The sequence below is a fragment of the Somniosus microcephalus genome, chromosome 17 (assembly GCF_052327205.1).
Source record: "Somniosus microcephalus isolate GS21.2 chromosome 17, FLI_Smic_1.0, whole genome shotgun sequence".
Taxonomy (NCBI): Eukaryota; Metazoa; Chordata; class Chondrichthyes; order Squaliformes; family Somniosidae; genus Somniosus; species Somniosus microcephalus.
Window position 1 is genome coordinate 77,037,918 of NC_141003.1, and position 19,468 is coordinate 77,057,385.

A 19,468-nucleotide genomic window follows, 5' to 3' on the forward strand; every position below is an offset into this window, starting at 1 on the left:
AAGTAAGACTGTTTAAAATTAATATTGAATGTACCAAATGAAGTAGAAAGGCTGTTTAAAATTAATATTGTTTAAAAGTAATATTGTATGTACCCAACAAATGTCAAATCGATTGACACCTACAGAATGTTGGAAAACTGTACCTTTTTGCTATGTAAGCTTTGGCAATATGGTTCTCTGTAAACTTTCATGCCAATAAAGCATTTGAATTGGAATTGGAATTGGAATTGTGAACGGATCCTGGATACACCAGGTTGGGAATCTTGATTTTTTTCAGGCATAACTTCCTCAGCTGGAGTTTGCATTTAACATCATCAATCCGACAGACCTCATGGTAATTTCCAATGCAGTGTTTGCCAATGATGCCCTGCCAGGTTTGATGGTCTGACCAGGCAGACTGTTTGAAGTCACCCAGGACGATGAGTTTGTCATTCTTGTGTACCTGAGAGATAGCGTGATCGAGATCTTCATAGAACTTGTTCTTGATCTCGTCTGGGTTGGTCATGGTGCATAGACGCTGATGATGGTGGCATGACGTTTCCCAGTGGGTGACAATCTTAGTATCATGTGGTCATTGGTACCTTTGCCGAAGTTCTCAAGTTTGTTTGCAATACTGGACTTGATAACAAAGCCAACATCGGCCTCACAACTTTCCTCTTTGGGATGGCCACTCCAGAAGAAGGTAAAGCCAGCACCACTTTCCTTAAGTTGGCCAACTTTGGCGAGACAAATTTCACTTGGTGCTTAACTGTCTCTATTTTATGTGTGTAGTTCTCTGGCAATCAGCACAGTTCTGCATTCAGGTCTGTCAGTGGAATCACCATTCATGAGTGTTCTAACATTTCAGGCAGCAATACCGAGAGGGAAAGATTTAGTTTTTGATTTTTGATATTTCCGACCTCAAAAATGGGTTGCCTAGCAGCTGCAGCATGCTGACCAGAGATTAGAGAAGCGGGCAATTTCTGGGCACCTTCTGCATGCCATGGAGGTGAGCGACAGCTGCTCAGTTGCCCAGGGGGCTCATGAACGCCACTGTCGCTTCATTCAGTGAGGAGAAAACCCTGTGCTTTAACTTCCTGTCCGCAAGACTGAAACTACAGATTCCATTGTTACCTCGCCTGCTGCTTCGCTGCTTGCCCATCACTGCAGGGCTTGTGGAATGAAGATATTGAAGGCAATGATACAAAGAAGAGCTATGAGATGTGCATGAGATTGATTTAAGTGAGGAAAATTTGCAGTTTGCCACACTTTCGGCCGCCTCCCCTGCCAACGCCTGAATCCATGGTAGGGCTTTGCAGGAACAACAAGGCAATATCAAAATACTGCAGATGCTGGAAATCTGAAATAACAACAGAAAATGCTGGAAACACTCAGCAGGCCAGGCAGCATCCATGGAGAGAGAAACAGAGTTAACGTTTCAAGTCTGGGACCCTTCATCAGAACTGGGAAAAAGCTGGAAATTTAACATATTAAGCAGGTGCAGAGACGGGGGCGGGGGTGGGGGGTGGCATTTAGGATGGGAGGAAGGAATTGAAAGAACTTACTGTGAAAATGTTGCAAATGGGAATGGCGAAATCATACAGCATGAAAAATGGGGGCTGGGATTCTTATCTGAAATTGTTGAACTCGATATTGAGTCCGGCAGGCTGTAAAGTGCCTAATCGAAAGATGAGGTGCTGTTCCTCGAGCTTACGTTGAGCTTCATTGGAACAATGTAACAGGCCGAGGACAGAGAGATCAGAGTGGGAGTGAAGCGGAGAATTAAAGTGACAGGCGACCGGAAGCTCAGGGTCACCCGTACGGACTGAACGGAGGTGTTCTGCAAAGCGATCACCCAATCTGCATTGGGTCTCCCCAGTGTAGAGGAGACCGCATCGTGAGCAGCGAATACAGTATACTAAATTGCAAGAAGTACAAGTAAATCGCTGCTTCACCTGGAAGGGGTGTTTGGGGCCCTGGACAGTGGGCAGGGAGGAGGTAAAAGGGCATGTGTTGCATCTCCTGCGCTTGCACGGGAAGGTGCCAGGTGAAGGAGAAAGGCTGTTAGGGGTGATTGAGGAGTGGACCAGAGTGTCGCGGAGGGAGCGGTCCCTTCGGAATGCTGAAAGGGGAGGTGAGGGGAAGATGTGTTTGGTGTTGGGATCACGTTGGAGGTGGCGGAAATGGCGGAGGATGATCCGTTGAATGTGGAGGCTGGTGGGGTGAAAGGTGAGGACAAGGGGAACCCTATCGTGGTTCTGGGAGGGAGAGGAAGGGGTGAGAGCAGAAGTGCGGGAAATGGAACGGACACGGTCAAGGGCCGTGTCAACCACAGTCGAGGGAATCCTCAGTTGAGGAGAAAGGAAGATATGTCGGAAGCACTGGTATGGAAGGTGGCATCGTCAGAACAGGCGCGACGGAGACAGAGAAACTGGGAGAATGGAATAGAGTCCTTACAGGAAGCGGGGTGGGGAGGAAGTGTAGTCCAAGTAGCTGTGGGAGTCGGTGGGCTTGTAGTGGATGTTTGTTGAAAGCCGATCGCCTGAAATGGAGATGGAGAAGTCAAGGAAGAGTCGGAGATGGACCATGTGAAGGTGAGGGAAGGGTGGAAATTGGAAGTAAAGTGAATGAACTTATCTAGTTCAGGGCGAGGGCAGGAAACGGCACCGATACAGTTATCGATGTACTGGAAAAAGAGGTGAGGGAGGGGACCTAAGTAGGACTGGAACAAAGAGAGTTCCACATATCCCATGAACAGGCAGGCATAGCAAGGGCCCATGCGGGTTCCCATAGCAACACCTTTAATTTGGAGGAAGTGAATGGAGTCAAAGGAGAAGTTGTTCAATGTGAGAACAAGTTCAGCCAGGCGGAGGAGGGTGGTGGTGGATGGGGACTGGTTGGGCCTCTGTTCAAGGAAGAAACGGAACGCCCTCAGGCCATCCTGGTGGGGGATGGAGGTCTAGAGGGATTGGACGTCCGTCGTGAAAATGAGACGGCTGGGGCCAGGAAACTGGAAACTGTTAGTGACTGAGGGCGTCGGAAGAGTCGCGCATGTAGGTGGGAAGAGACTGGACAAGGAGAAAAAATAGAGTTGAGATAGGAAGAGATAAGTTCCGTGGGGCAAGAACAGGCTGAAACGATGGGTCTACCAGGGCAGTCCTGTTTGTGGATCTTGGGAAGGAGGTAGAAGCGGGGTTGGGTGACTGAGGTTGGCGGCCATGGAGGGAAGATCTCCAGAGGAGATGAGGTCAGCGACAGTCTTGGAAACAATGGCTTGATGTTTGCTAGTGGGGTCATGGTCCAGGCGGGGGTAGGAGGAGTTGTTGGAGAGCAAAAAAAAGGGCGCAGATACAATGAGCTGAATGGCCCCTTGTGCTCTAAAGTTCTGTAGTTCTATGATACTGAGCATTGTAATGCTATTTGACCATAGCTGCCATCTTTGTGTCAACACATGCATACTTCTGGCAGAGGTCACTGACCCACAATTGGGAATGGGAAGCCTGGAAAATGTTACTTGGCATGAGAGCCTTCATATACAAAATGGTCAAAACTGGAACATTTCTGGTCTGTGTGGCTCATTTTACCTTCTGGACCATGAGGGAGCTTGAAGATGTAAAATACATTACTGTTTTTCTTCCCATATTTTTGGCACTAAATGGTATTTGGAATAAATTAATAGATAAATTTGAAGTAGCAGCTGGCTTTATTATCAACTTAAAATTGAATGCATCAAAACTAGACCGCTTTATTGATGGCCATGTCTGTTGTTTATTTCAGGGACGGGAAGGAGCAAAGATTGATCCGTGGGAAGATGCAGACTTCCATATTTATAAAATCACTGATCGATTTGGTTTTCTACAGTAAGGCTCGGTATTTCTTTTTAAACCTGTGTTTTCAAGTTGGTGATAGTTCTGTACTAATCTGTGTTATAGAAAAAAGGAATACATTGCCAAAGAAATTATTTGATTGTTTTAAGAGCTGAACGTGGTTTAGTTCAGTATATTGCTCACTAAAAATGCTGGTTTATTTGCAGATGAGGTCAATCATGTAGCATGAATTCTCGGTCAAATCATTGATTTATTTTCAAAAAAAATTAATTTTACAAAACTTCACGGCCCAGAAATTAGGTTCGGGGGCTTGCTGCGCGTGCAAGCCCCTGATGAGCACTTATCCGGCGCGCCTGCCGTTCGGCTTCCGGGACGCTCGCAATTCCTGTTTTCAGTTGATTACTCCCGGGCAGCGTCTGACGTCACGCCGTCCAGGAGTGCAGCCAGCGCGAAGCCTCGAGCGCGGAGTCTAAGTTAGACACGCCCCTTGAGGTCTCCTTAACATAGGCCACGCCCCCAATTTTTAACACAAGCTGCAAAGCAATTCTACGTGCAGAGCAGCATTTTAAAGACTTTTTGTATTTTTATTAATCTTTAGGTAACTTTTATAAAGTTTTAAACACTTTTAAATTATTTTGAAGAATGTAAAGTAGTTTTAAACAGAATTAAAGCGTCGTTATTTTGATGAGCCGGCTGGGATCACGTGGGCACTGGGCAACCAATGGGAGGCTGCAAAAGTTCATTCATGAGTTTGATAGTAAGAACTGTCAAACTCATGAAAACTCAGGGTGCCCAAAACAGCACTTAAACTACAAATAAAAGTTTTTAAAAAACACCCCACTAAATAAATGAACTATGAATAACTGTAAAAAAAAAAAAAACTATTTTAAACAATTAATCAAATATTAAAAAAAATAAAAAAAATTTTTAACAAATAGGGTCTAAAAATACACTTGCCTTACTGTAAATTCTTTAAAAATAATAAACCTGTGGAAAAAATTTCTAAATTGTATTAATAGACCACTTACCTGTAAAACTAAGTACTTACGTCTGGTATTGTCAAGCATAAAAACCGGAGGCCTTTACGCACGGGCAACTCTTTACAAAAAAAGGAAATTCAGCGCGCACGCGCTGCCTGATACGTCGTACGCGTTCCGCCTCTTAACCCCTTGGTTCAGAGGACAGGAAATGCCGGTTTTCAGCGCATGCGCTGTGCATCCTGAAAACCGGCACTTCCATCGGGCCCACGCGTGAGTACACCGTCCGTACTCACGCATTGGGACCGGAATTACTGGCCCCATGTTTCCAGTTGAGCAGGTTTTCTATTCCAATTAACCATTGTCGAAACTTCCAGATTTAATTGCATTAATGTGCTTCATTCATTTCCGTCAACACCTGGGCCAGCTTCAACAAATCTTAAAGGGGTAGGTAGGTCTGTCTAGTGAACAATATGCCTCCCCAAGTCCCACCCAACCCCCCTCCCCCCACCCTCTCAAATGTCCTCCATTTATTTTTACTGAAAGGTGGAATGCTCACAAAGTCCCATTTCACATTCTTTTTCTTTTAAAGTACGTTTTCTGAGCTGCTGGGTTGTGCATGACATAGGGCCTCATTCCTACAAGCTACACTATGACCGCACCGATTCAAACCATCCTTTTGTCACCTGGAGCAGCGACATTGGAACCAGTGAAATACATGGCAGCAGATGAGCTTGAATGGGAGTTGGATGACGGTGGAAATCCACACTGACCAGCAAGGGATGCCGAGTATCATACTAGTAGCATGGCTTTTCAGGAGATTGGGCACCTCTGGTCGTCTTTCAGACTGCCCTGCAGTACCGCCTCCTGTGTTTTACAGTGAATTTCTGTAAATGATGTAGTTTTGAGTGTAAACTGGGGTAGTATTTGAATAAAACAGAATCTGCTTGATTTACCTTACTCTTTAATGAAGAAATAGGGACTTAATTATTTTCTGATGACAATTAATTAATTGAAGGGTTTCTAATCCATATAGAATTAGACACATGTTTTACATATGCTGGAATTGATGTCTGTTTCTTTACCGGTGAAATGAAAACTAATTTTTTTTCTGAGGAAGATGGAAAAAAAATCTTTAAAACCCAGTAATTTATCATTTTAAATATATTGAAAAGAACTGGAATGACACACCGTCATCTCTCAAATGTGAGTCTTTCACTTCCTTGCTCTCAAACCTATTTTCCCACAAGTTTTCTGCTGCTGCTCCCCTCTCTTACCTCTGGCACCTTCTGAATATGGCTACAGAATGGGCAAAAAAAATCCTGTGCAGAAAGCAGTGAATAACAAGCTGTAGCTATGAAAAAAACCACATGCGCAATGCCATACAGTGGGGGGAAAAAAAAATCTTCATCTGTTCTGATGAAATCGTGTATTTCACAGCAAAAGTGTGGTACTCAACCACCAAATCTGACAGCTATAACACTTGTGAAAATGGAACAGCCACTATATAAGTTGAGCAGAGGATGGGCTGTGTTCTGAGGCAGCAACACATTTCAGGGTGAGATGAGGTCGATGTGTTACTTCCTTGTCAATGTGGTGTTTAGATATGCCTTTATATGTATTGTGGTTTAAATCTGTTCTCTTGTTATGTTATCAAAAATAAAAATGGAATAAAGGTAACTTGCTATCTCTGAAAACCAGACACAGATCAAAAAATGCTGAATTCACCTACTGTGTAAGATGTTGACCTTGACTTTTACTAGGAATATTTTAACTCCTCGTTTCCAAATGTTTTCCATTTGAAACTTTGCCATACATAACTGGTTTCTATCTCTTCATTTTCCGAAGTGTTACTGATGGACCAGATTTAGTGAATAGAAGTGTGAATTGTACAGATTTTGATGCTTGGACCATTTCTATATGTTAACTTAATAAATTAATTTTAATTCAAGGTGTGGAAGTCTTGCATTTGGGTTGAATTGTCATATATTTGAAAAGTGATTAGATAGCTCAACTTTGCCTTGTAACCTTATTCCTAGCATTCAATCGTTGAGGTGACACAACAAAATAAAATGACAGTAATACATTTTGTGCGCTGCATAGGATGCTTGAGATGCATCTTCACAGCTCAGTGAGCCTTCAATAATTGTGCTTGATTTCTGAAAGTAAAGATTCAGATTTTTTTTGAAGCATTAGTGCAGTGAAAACTGTGCAGATGATTTTGTTCACTGTAATGAAACATGTATTGCGGACATGATTATTGAAGCCTGTTTTGCTTTTGTAAATAGTGCGAAGGAACTACCAATGCCTGATGCTCTAGAAGAAAGAGTAAGTAAAAATTAAATCTAATTGCTGTCTGAATTTCCTTTCTTGAAAAGCTGTCACCCCATTTATCTGACCGAGTACAGTAACAATTTTGCTGTTGTAACAGTTTTTTAAATCCGTTAAATAATGAAGTGGCCGAGGGTAGTTTACACTATTTAGTTGGCAAAATCTGAAAATGATCAGCAAATTCCAAACACTAATCCATAATGGTTGTTCAGAATTCTGAACAGTAAATGGCTCCTAAGAACATAAGAAGTAGGAGCAGGAGCAGGCCATACGGCCCCTCGGGCCTGCTCCGCCATTCAATAGGATCATGGCTGATCCGAACTTAGACTCACGTCCACTTCCCTGCCCTCTCCCCGTAACCCCTTATTCCCTTATCAGCTAGGAAACTGTCTATCTCCGTTTTAAATTTATTTAATGTCGCAGCTTCCACAGCTCTCTGAGGTAGCAAATTCCATAGATTTACTACCCTGTGAGTGAAGAAGTTTCTGCTCATCTCAGTTTTGAAAGGGCAGCCCCTTATTCTAAGATTATGCCCCCTAGTTCTAGCCTCACCCATCAGTGGAAACATCCTCACCGCATCCACCCGATCAAGCCCCCTCACAATCTTATATGTTTCGATAAGATCGCCTCTCATTCTTCTGAATTCTAATGAGTAGAGGCCCAACCTACTCAACCTTTCCTCATAAGTCAACCCCCTCATCTCCGGAATCAACCGAGTGAACCTTCTCTGAACTGCCTCGAGAGCAAGTATATCTTTTCATAAATATGGAAACCAAAACTGTACACAGTATTCCAGATGTGGCCTCACCAGTACCCTGTATAACTGCAGCAAGACTTCCCTGCTTTTATACTCCATTAAAAGCCAAGATTCCATTGGCCTTCCTGATCACCTACTGTACCTGCATACTAACCTTCTGTGTTTCATGCACCAGGACCCCCAGATCCCTTTGTACTGTAGCACTTTGCAGTTTCTCTCCATTTAGATAATAACTTGCTCTTTGATTTTTTTCTGCCAAAGTGCATAACCTCACACTTTCCAACATTATATTCCATCTGCCAAATTTCTGCCCACTCACTAAGCCTGTCTATGTCCTTTTGCAGGTTTTTTATGTCCTCCTCACTCGCTGCTTTCCCTCCCATCTTTGTATCGTCGGCAAACTTGGATACGTTGCACTTGGTCCCCTCCTCCAAATCGTTAATATAGATTGTAAAGAGTTGGGGTCCCAGCACTGACCCCTGCGGAACACCACCAGTTACTGATTGCCAACCCGAGAATGAACCATTTATCCCAACTCTCTGTTTTCTGTTAGATAGCCAATCTTCCACCCATGCCAGTATATTGCCCCCAATCCTGTGATTTTTTATCTTGTGCAGTAATCTTTTGTGTGACACCTTGTCAAATGCCTTTTGGAAGTCCAAATACACCACATCCATTGGTTCCCCTTTATCCACCCTGTTTGTTACGTCCTCAAAGAATTCGAGCAAATTTGTCAAACATGACTTACCCTTCGTAAAACCATGCTGATTCTGTCCGATTAAATTATGCTTATCCAAATGTCCTGTTACTGCTTCCTTAATAATGGACTCCAACATTTTACCAACCACAGATGTTAGGCTAACTGGTCTATAGTTTCCAGCTTTTTGTCTGTCTCCCTTTTTAAATAAGGGCGTTACATTAGCCGTTTTCCAATCTGCTGGGACCTTTCCTGAATCCAGGGAGTTTTGGAAAATTGCCACCAATGCATCCACAATCCCTACCGCTACTTCTCTCAAGACCCTAGGATGTAAGCCATCAGGTCCAGGGGATTTTTCCGCCTTTAGTCCCATTATCTTACTGAGTACCACCTCCTTAGTGATTTTAATCGTGTTTAGCTCCTCCCCCCCCCCCCCCCCCCCCCATAACCCCCTGTTTGTCCAGTGTTGGGATATTTTTAGTGTCCTCTACTGTAAAGACTGATACAAAATATTTGTTCAGCGTTTTTGCCATCTCCATGTTGCCCACCACTAATTTCCCGGTCTCGTCCTCTAAGGGACCAACATTCACTTTAGCCACCCTTTTTCTTTTTATATAACTGTAGAAACTCTTGCTATCTGTTTTTATATTTTTTGCTAGTTTACTTTCATAATCTATCTTCACTTTCTTAATTAATCTTTTAGTTTTTCTTTGCTGGCTTTTAAATGCTTCCCAATCTTCTATCCTCCCACTAGATTTGGCTACTTTATATGCCCTTGTTTTCAGTCGGATACTATCCTTTATTACTTTACTTAGCCACGGATGGCTGTCTTTTCTTTTACGCCCCTTTTTCCTCACTGGAATATATTTTTCTTGAAAGTTGTGAAATATCTCCTTGAATTTACACCAGTGCTCATGTCCCGTCTTACACTTTAATCTATTTTCCCAGTCCACTTTAGTCAACTCTGCTCTCATACCTTCATAGTCTCCTTTATTTAAGCTTAGTACGCTGGTTTGAGATCCAACTCTCTCACCCTCCAACTGAATTTGGAATTCAACCATGTTATGGTCACTCATTCCAAGGGGATCCTTTACTGGGACATTTTTTATTAATCCTGTCTCATTACACAGGACCAGATCTAAGATTGTCTGCCCCCTGGTTGGTTCAGTTACATACTGCTCAAGGAACTCGTCCCTAATGCACTCTATGAACTCTTCCTCAATGCTGCCATGCCCAATTTGATTACTCCAGTCAATATGAAAGTTAAAATCCCCCATGATTATAGCTGTTCCCTTATTACAAGCCCCAACTATTTCCTGATTTATACTCCGACCAACAGAGTTGCAACTGTTAGGAGGCCTATAGACTACGCCCACTCGTGACTTTTTCCCCCTTATTATTCCTTATTTCCACCCAAACTGTTTCACTATCCTGCTCCTTTGACCCATTATCATTTCTCACTATTGCAGTGATTCCATCCTTTATTAACACAGCCACCCCACCTCCCTTTCCTTCCTGTCTGTCCTTCCTAATTGTCAAATACCCCTGGATGTTTAGTTCCCAGTCATGGTCACCTTGCAGTCATGTTTCTGTAATGGCCACCAGATCATACTCCTGTGTAGTTATTTGTACCGTCAACTCGTCTATTTTGTTACGAATGCTGCGTGCATTCAGATAAAGAACTTTTAAATGTTTTGTGACAATTTATTCCTGCTTTTACCCCCTTTACTACTCTACCTATATCTTTATACATTCTGTCCCTTCCTGACACGCTCTGGTTTTTAATTCCCCCACTGCTACCTTGCTCTATTGCCTTCTCCGCTGACATTTTTATTTTTCGCTCTCTTGAAACCTCCCCCCCACTAATTAGTTTAAAGCCCTCTCGACAGCCCTAGTTATTCGATTCGCCAGGATTCTAGTCCCAGCACTGGCCAAGTGAAGTCCGTCCCAACGGAACAGCTCTCTCCCGTCCCAGTACTGATGCCAGTGTCCCAAGAAGCAAAACCCATTTCTCCCACCAGTTTTTGAGCCACGCATTTAACTCTGATTTTATTTACCCTAGCCAAATTTGCTCGTGGTTCAGGTAGTAATCCAGAGATTATTACCCTTGTGGTTCTGCTTTTTAATTTGGCCCCTGGCTGCTCATACTCCCTCAGCAGAACCTCTTTCCTAGGGCTCTTTATTGATTGATTGTATTGTTGACAGAACAGTCACTAGACAAATCATATTTTGTTTGCAGATACTTGTGCTGTCTGGAATTCTGTTTATGCCACATGTTAAATCTGACGAGCTTATCATTAAGTTGTTTTGATATTAAAATAGTTGACAAAATGTCAGTAGAGCAAAATTGGCTTAATTAGATTCCGACTAGTTGGCAAAAAATGTTGAGAGGAATTCCTGCATTTAGTATTTTCCTTTTTCATTCATAGGTTTCTCACAGTTGCACAAATTCTTTGGTTGTGCAGGCTTAAATTCAGGTTAGGAAGTTCGGGGGCTCTCTTGTAATCTGAAGATTTCATTTTTTTACCAGTGATGTGGAATCTTAAAAACACTAAATCTTTTTGTGATTTTAAAAAAATGATCAGCAGCCACCCCCACCCCCTCCCACAGTGGCTCAGTGCACTTATCCAGTGAGTAGCTGGACCGTATAGGCCAAGAAGGTCCCGTGCTGTTTTTTGATCTCAGCAGGGGTGCTGTGGTGCTACCGTTGGCCACATCATTCTTGAGTTATGAAGGAGAAAAATGGCCAGGTTTTCCAGTCCTGATCATTAACCACTGGACGCTGCACCAAAGAAGGTGGTATTGGGGGAGGTAACCACAACCTTGGTCAAAGAGGTGGGTTTTGAAGAAGATCTTAAAGGAGAGGAGGTGGAGAGGTAAAGTAGTTTAGGGAGAGCATTCCAGAACATCGGGCTTAGGTGGCTAAAGGTGCAGCTGTCAAAGGTGGGGCACAGGGAGGTGGGGCTACGTAGAAGACAAGAGTCAGAAAAACAGAGGGCATTTTAGGGTTGAAGAAAGTTGGAGATTAGGAGGGGCGAGGCCATGAAGGAACTTGAACACAAGGATGAGACTGCAAGCCAAGGTAGGTCAGCAAAGGGGTGATAGGTGAGTGGGAATTGATGTGGGATAGGATAAGGGCAGCAAAGTTTTGGATGAGCCGGCCAGGACAACATAGGTGTAGTCACATCTAGAGTTGAAAAGACATGGCTGAGGGGTTTCAGTGGCAGATGGGCTGAGGCAGGAGTGGAGTTGTGAAGTTATCGAAGCGATTGTTGATATGCTAGCAGATTCTAGGGGGAGGCCGGCGGGGGACACTGGTGGATGGGGTGAGCAGGACGGGAAGAGGTTAGCCCCAAACCTGCGTGCTGGGTGGGAAGGTTGTACTAGTCTTACATAGGCAAACAGTATAAAACCATGGTGATTTTAAGAAAATTCGCTGTCGGTAATAGTCTATTGTAACCTAGGATTGTGAAACTAGAGGTTAGAATTTACAAGGTTCTGCACCTTCCGTTGAGATTTGCTGGTAGTTGTTCAAAGTAGGAAATTGCAGGCAATTTGCTTCTGATTTTCCCCTCCATTGATTTTCATTTCAATTTCCCCTGATATGAATTCAGACTCCTGTGCCCAATTTTTAGCAATCCAGTATTCAATACAGAAAATCAAAGGGTTGAAGAACTTGTGAAAAATTACCTCAATTTTATTTAGCATGTTTGAAAGACTTTTTAATAGACTTTCAGCAGTTGCATTGGAAATCACCTTTTTAAGAAATGTATTAAGCAACTAGATGAATGTTGATGTGGTGTTGTCTGTATCATTTTGGCAGCATGCAACTTGTGTTTAATTCGAAGCAATTATGCCTTGACATCCACTTTTAAATATGCTTAGTAACGAATTGTTGACTTGCGTTTACAGCTAAAACAAATTGAGATTGAAAGAACAGGAAAATGGCTAAAAATGTTGAAAAGCTGGGACAAATACAAGAACAGTGAAAAGGTAAATCTTCTTTGTGAATTAGTTTTACATGTTTGTAACCCTTGTATAGAAATTAAATTTTCACATTTATGCTGAATACATAATTGGACATTTTAATAGTAAACAATATGCACATGCAGTTAATATTTGGAAAGGTGCATCTGCACTATTAAGTTACTAATTGATCCTAGAAGGTTCGACTCCATATTCACATTTCTTTGTTCTTATTTCTCAAAATGCTGCAGTGTTTTCCTTTGACAGTACATCTCGTAGTACTTTTACGATTGCATTTTACTTGGGTGGCATGGTAGTACTGCATATTGGAACATGTATGTGCAGAAGTCTCAGGCTTAAGCCCTGACTACAGAATTCCCAATCTCAGCCATGATGTAGTGAGAGGGGCTGGAAGAAGCTGGGTACTTCCCTGACTGGCAGTGGGAAGATTCAAATGGCTGCCTTGGTCAGACCCCACCTGGAGTACTGCGATCGGTTATGGACACCGATACTGCTTCTATGGGGCTGCTATTGTGCACAGTAATTGGGACCAGCCCGAGATTGCAGGATGTGCGGTCTAAGGGGGAGAACGTTTTGGAATAGAGAATAAGAGGTTGTATGTCCTTCAGGGAAGGTAACAAAAAATAAAATCCAAAGGCAAGTTTGTACAAGAAGCTCACTCGACTTGCTTCCTCTTTTTTTCCCATTGATAAAGCGGTTAGTTTTTAAGATTTCCTGTTTTGTCTCAATTATAAGACATTTTTCTGTGATTATCTTCCTGTTGTTGTTGCATGTTATTTTTGTAGTGGATGCATTGAGCAGGATGTTTCACCAACAAATGACTAGTTTGAATGGGTCTACTCCAGTATGTATTGTGAATTCAACTTCTCTGTGTGATCTTTAAACTTGAGTACTTGGTTTTTGATACGTGTTTAGTGCAATTTATTTCAGAACAAAATCACCTCCCAGTGTAACAGAAGGGTTGAGGTTGGGTTTTTTTGAAGTGAGGGGTTATGATGATGCCAGTTGTGAAAGGTAGGGGTGCAGTGCTTGAGGAGCAGGAACTATTTACTGTCTCCGTTAAAATGGGGGTCAGGAAGCGAAGTTGGTTTATCAAGATTTTAATGGTATGGAGGGAGCGGGAGGTAGGTCTTATGACTGAGATGAGCTTGGAGAGGGTAAAGGGGTGATGGAAGAGTAACTGGATACAGATGCGGGTTTCGGGTAGGGTGGGGACAGGATTGGGGGTATGTTTGGCTTCGTGGGCAAAGGGAAAAGTAGCAGAGGCCATTGAATGGATGGTCTCTCTATTGGAGATGAAGACATTCATGAGCTCCTTGCACAATGGTCGTGGTGAGGGAGGCAGAGGAGAGGGGTTCAAGGAGGTTCGTAGTAAAGAAAAGGAACCTGGGGCTACTTTTGCCTTCCAGGAATAACCTAGAATAGTGAGCAGTTCTAACAGAGACCCAGCCAAGCCTGATCTGTTTATGGATATTTTAGCCATTGATGGCAGAAACGCTCAATTTGTACCCTTCGGATTTGAGGGAGTGAAGATGATGATCCTTTCGGGGAAACAATCAGCATAGGCGATGGTGGAGGTTTTGTTGAGGACCAAGGCAGCAAAGGTGGAGGTAAGGAAGTGTTTGAGCAAATCAACAGGTGCCAGAGGAGTAGGGAGAAATAGTCAAGTATGACTTGCTGCTGGGAGTTATGATGGTTCTGCAGAAATTTTAGGCAAATGGAGAGGCTATGATAACAGTGTCACCATTAGTAAGCCAAGTTTCAGTCAAAGCTAGGTTGTCAATACAATCATTCACACTGAGGCCTCGGATGGCAAGGTCCTTGCACAGAAGTGAGCGGACCTTCTGGAGGGAAGTGCGATGTTGGTTGATCCTCCAGCAGAGCTGAGGTGAGCAGAACGGAAAGCAGGTTGGTGAGCCTAGCCCTAACAGTTCTGATGGGTGGGAAAGTCAAGAGAGGAGGATGGGGCTCTTGGGCTTAGGCCGTGACTGGTTCCACGATGGGCCCGTTGGAAAATACTGAATGACGCGCTAAGGGTTTCTTCAACAGTGATTCAAATTTGGGGCAGTACCAGGAGAGAAGGAAGGCTGAGGCTTGGTGATGGGTTGGGGTTGGGATCGGGGTGGGGGAAGGGTGTGAAATACCTGCGAGGTAAGTTTGTAAGGTGACATATTCAGCTCTGGGGAAAGGAGGGAGACAGGGGCCGGGGGGTGTGGCAAATATAAATAAGAGAGATGGACGTAATGGGCTCAAGCAGCACAGTGATCTCACATGTTGCAACTCCAGTGCCGTGTGCCACAGAGTTGTCAAGTGTCAGTTTTTGTGTGCAGTTCATCACTCGAGAAGCTTCAATCTCCTCGAGGATAAAATTAAAAAGGCACTGATTGAAGTCAAGCAGTTCTCCAGATAGGGAAAAAAATCTGACTGCAAATCACTGAGTTGCCTCGCGTTGACCAGTTTGGGGAGCAGCATTTGTATGTGTCTCACAGCAGGTCACCGTCTGTGCCTTGGTGCTCAGTGAAGAGAGGATTTTGCAAAATGTTCTGTAAAAACTGTCTGGAAAAGGACCGCTAGTCAGTGGCAGTGTAAGAACAGATGTTTTGTGCAGAGTTCTGCCTGCAGTGATAGTGCAAGGTTTGGATTCGGTGGTGACGTAAACTTCATCATATCACTGCCAGGGAAGTTTTACATAAAATGTTGGTTATCCATGTACAGTCAGGAAATATTTGTGGTAATTCAGATTGGGAAGAGGTGGAAACTGAATTTTTTCATTCGAAATGTTAAAGGTTCATATTTTAGGCTTTGTTTTTGAATTCAAGGTCATTTAAACCTTGGTCCATCCACCAAAGGCATGATTCTGCCAATGACAACAGAATATAAATTTCCAGCTCGACAATGAAAGAATTGCATTGACCTGGATCGCATGATGTATGCTGCAGCCATTGACTTCAGTCTAAAGGTATGCTGCATTGCATCATCTTGTCCTGTCATGAGACCTTTCACGGTGAAGGTTTCACAGTAGACAACATCGTGCTTATGCTGTATAAGCACTTCGAATTGTCTAATCATGAAATTTTGGCAGCTTGATCTGAAGCACAAACTTTCTTGTTCTGACATGACTGTAGCTGATTTGTTTTGCCTAAGTGAGGGCTTTAAGTTTAATCAAATAGCAATGATCTTGAATCTCATTATGCATCTTTGCTTTGTGTGGGATCATTTTTCCAGTAAAATGTACTGTAAATATGATTAATGTTGAAGTAGAATGAAAACATAGTAATGAAGATGCAAAAGCACAATTTTAATATGTTCAGTTCTTCATGCTTGATATTCGGTGTTAAGCATTTATTTATCCCTGTGGCTTGCCTTCAGTACTGTATAAACTGAGGCAAAAGGCAAGTTTGTTCCTGGACAGGTATACGTGCCGTCCTGATCAAAGATAATCATGTGTTTTTCTTCACAATGGGCATTCTGCAAGAATCATCGGTGCAAATTGTGTGTAAACACTTGCACTCAAAATGCAAACTGTAATTTATAATTGTCATGCCAATTGTTTTTTAATCCAACTTGGAGACAGTAACAAAGTCTGCAGACAGTCACTATTGGGTGAGAGGGTAACCACCCCAACAAAAGTTAATTCACCCATGAACAGTGACGTGCATTTACTAAGGTAAAGCCCTATTGGATAAGCCCCGCCTTAGCTCCATATCCCTTGATCCCCGTACCTAATAATATCAATCCAATTGTACCAGCACCCACAGCCTTTTGGGGGAAAGAATTCCAGATTTCTACCACCCTTTGTGTGGGGAAATATGTTTCTTGTTTTCCATTCTAAATGGCCTCGCTCTAATTTTAAGATCATGTCCCTTCATTCTTGATTCCCCACCAGAGGAAATAGTTTCTCTGTATCTACCCTATCGGATCTTTTTTAAAAATTTTAAACACCTCGATCATATCGTCCTTCAATCTTCTATACTCAAGGGAACATAAGCCAAGTTTATGCAACCTGTCCTCATAATTTAACCCTCTAAGCCATGCTATCATTCTAATGACTCTGCGTTGCACCCCGCCCAAGGCCAAGATAGCATTCCTGAAGCGGTGCCCAAAACTGAACGCAATACTCCAGATGGGGTCTGACCGAGGTTTATTACTTAACCTGTTGTATTACATAATTAGCTTCCCAAATTCTATAAAACTCAATGTGTAAATAAACTTGGGAAATTCCCTTCGTGCCAAGTGTATGGCAATCAAAAACCATATTTTTAAAATTGATTTATGATTTAATTACACATGCGGCACAGACAAATCACTCCCTTGGATCTCCAGGGTTCATGAAAACCATTAACTTGGTCATAGTGTGCAGTTATAGAAATACCATAAGCTTTTTATGCTCACATTAAAAAATTCAAATATGAACCTTTTTTAGATTACGGTATAATTTATATGCTTACGCACTTTAAATGGCATGTGTATAAATTACATATCATCTGCATCAGCATGTCGTACAGGCCATTGCTCATTTTTTATTTAAGAAATTATATATGGAGGAAAATGTGTCATTTCAAACAACACCTAAGGGGTTAACTTAGTACTTTGAGCTTGATTTTTTTTTGTAATCAGTGCTGGAATATGTTCTGGAGGATGACAATTATTGAGGGTATGATTTTTGCCAGTAAGCTCTATCAGTTGACTTAAGCATTCATTGCCTAAAGCTTCTAGAGGATCATATTGAGCTGTTTTCTTCCATTTTTTATTAATTTAATCTCCTTTACCTTTTTCATTCATGAACTTTCTTGTTGCAATTCTGAAAATCCTTGCTCCACAAGAGGTTGCTTGTGGCTGTTCAGCTGTTTCACCATTTACGGCCCAGCTTTCTTCTCATGTGGCCTTAGTGCTGCGACATCTGTTCCTCCTCGCCCAAGTCAAAAGTACTTGCCAATATACAGAAATGTGACAATTGACAGTGCTGAGGCCTTGTGGAAGAGCTGGCTTTGCGTTGCTAGCACTTCCGCATCAGCTGCTGCAGCTAGTACAGTTTGCTTCATAAACTTCAAAACAAATATAACCTGAAGATGCCTGTCGTACACATAATCAATTCCTAATGGTTAAAAGGAGTTGGGGAGGAGCATCGAGAATGGCAGGGCCCACAACGTGAAATTGTTCACGATACTAAAATTGGAAATTTGACTCGCTCTCCAGCGCACACTATGGACAAGTGCCAAACAAAAGGCAAATCGGTCCAGACTTAGCCTGGTTTCAGAGTAACTTTGGGATCAGGTATGCTGCCTCTACTCTATTACAAGCTATGTGGAGACTAAGTCTGGTCCTAATTGCCTTTTGTTTGCCACTTCTCCATAGCAACTGCTGGAACATTGGAGTAAATTTTGTGCTGTGGGCCCATGGACACGAGGAACTGAGAGACTTAATTCACACAGGACATTTACAGCCAGCAGACAGGATATTTTCATCCCCTAAGTCTGGGCTGGAGTTGAACTCCGGACCCAAAAGTGAAAGGCAAATGTGCTATAACCACTATGTCGTCCAGCCATTCGCGATAAAATATACCTATAGTTAATCTATATTATGGAAGTAATTTTCATTAAGATCAGGTTTATAATTGATGGAACAATAATGAGAATAAATGCACTGTAGTTGCATACTCTATGCAATATACAGGAAACTTTGTGCTATCCGGCACCGACGGGACCGAGCTGTTGCCGTTCCCTTAAAACTGCTGGACACACCAGCGTTAATGTTGAAGCATACGGAGCTTTTCATCTCCGTATCTGACAACAAACACTGTTGCTTAGCAACAGCTTCTAAACAGTCGGCCCATACCTTGGAAGCGTCTCTCTGAAGCTGTTGCTAAGCTACAGAGACTTTGCAGAGCCTGACTGTTGGGGGGAAAAAAAGCCACGAGAAGAAAAAAAACCTAACAAAACGGCTCCTGATTTTTGCCGGTGGCTCGAGCTTGCCGGACATTTAGCCTCCGGATAACACAAAGTTTCCTGTATACAGATTCCTTAATTATGCATTAATGTAATGGATCCTTTGATGGCCTGGTAGGTGCAGACAATGGCAGATGTACTAAGCCATACAGACTGGTAAGTCCAAGGTTGAATTCCTGATGGGTGCTGACTTAGCTGATCTCGGCCAAGGCAGCAGCTGGAATGCTGCAGTTGCCTTCAGCCCCAGACTAAGCAGGGGGTGCAAATCAGTCAAGAGTTCCTGCTCCTTTATAACTATCCAGCGATTCCTGATGAAAATAGTTCATGTATGGACTTTGATAATCGGGCCTGCTGGCATCCATAGGCCTGTATCGAGCAAGAGTTTCTGCTTTTAGTGGTGGGAGGAGAAAATTGGCCAAGAAAGAAAACTTTACAACATGAAATAGAGATGCCCATTCATTCAAACCAGCTTCACTTATCATTTTGGTCCGACTGGATCCGCATCGCCCTTCTATCTTTTGAATCTTTTCGTTCATGTTGCCGTTTCGGACTCTGGCTGTCTGTGAAAACCATGAATTCCAACAGTTGTACCAGATACGAGAAATAAAATTATACTGCTTTGTTGCTATAAGCCTTCCCTATAGTTTAAATCATGTCTTCGTCAGCTAAATATTAAACTGTATTGCAAAATTGATATTAAACTTAGTATTCATTGAATATTAAATATGAAAAAAATAGTTGCGTTTAATGCGGCACTCAGTTTTTTTAAACCTAGCATTATAACTATTGACAGCTGGAATCTGATGAATGGGATTTTAAAAAGCCGTGCAATTTGAAAATTTTGAGAGTACAGGTACATGGCAACATTTACATGTAGTTTCCATTTAATTTTTGAAAAATTGAACATGAGCTTTAACAACCAAATATGTACATTGTCAGCTGTTCTGGAGTTTCTAATCACTTGATAT

General features: G+C 42.5%; 1 protein-coding gene across 2 annotated transcripts in view; it reads left to right on the forward strand.

The window, feature by feature from the left end:
* usp6nl (USP6 N-terminal like) overlaps nucleotides 1-19,468 on the forward strand; it is a 258,160-nt gene that overhangs the window by 143,842 nt on the left and 94,850 nt on the right. For both annotated transcript variants that reach the window (XM_086010705.1, XM_086010704.1), the window contains exons 4-6: nucleotides 3,757-3,839; nucleotides 7,072-7,111; nucleotides 12,481-12,561. In XM_086010705.1, the coding sequence (XP_085866831.1) occupies nucleotides 3,757-3,839; nucleotides 7,072-7,111; nucleotides 12,481-12,561 (204 nt within the window). The remainder of the gene's footprint in view (nucleotides 1-3,756; nucleotides 3,840-7,071; nucleotides 7,112-12,480; nucleotides 12,562-19,468) is intronic.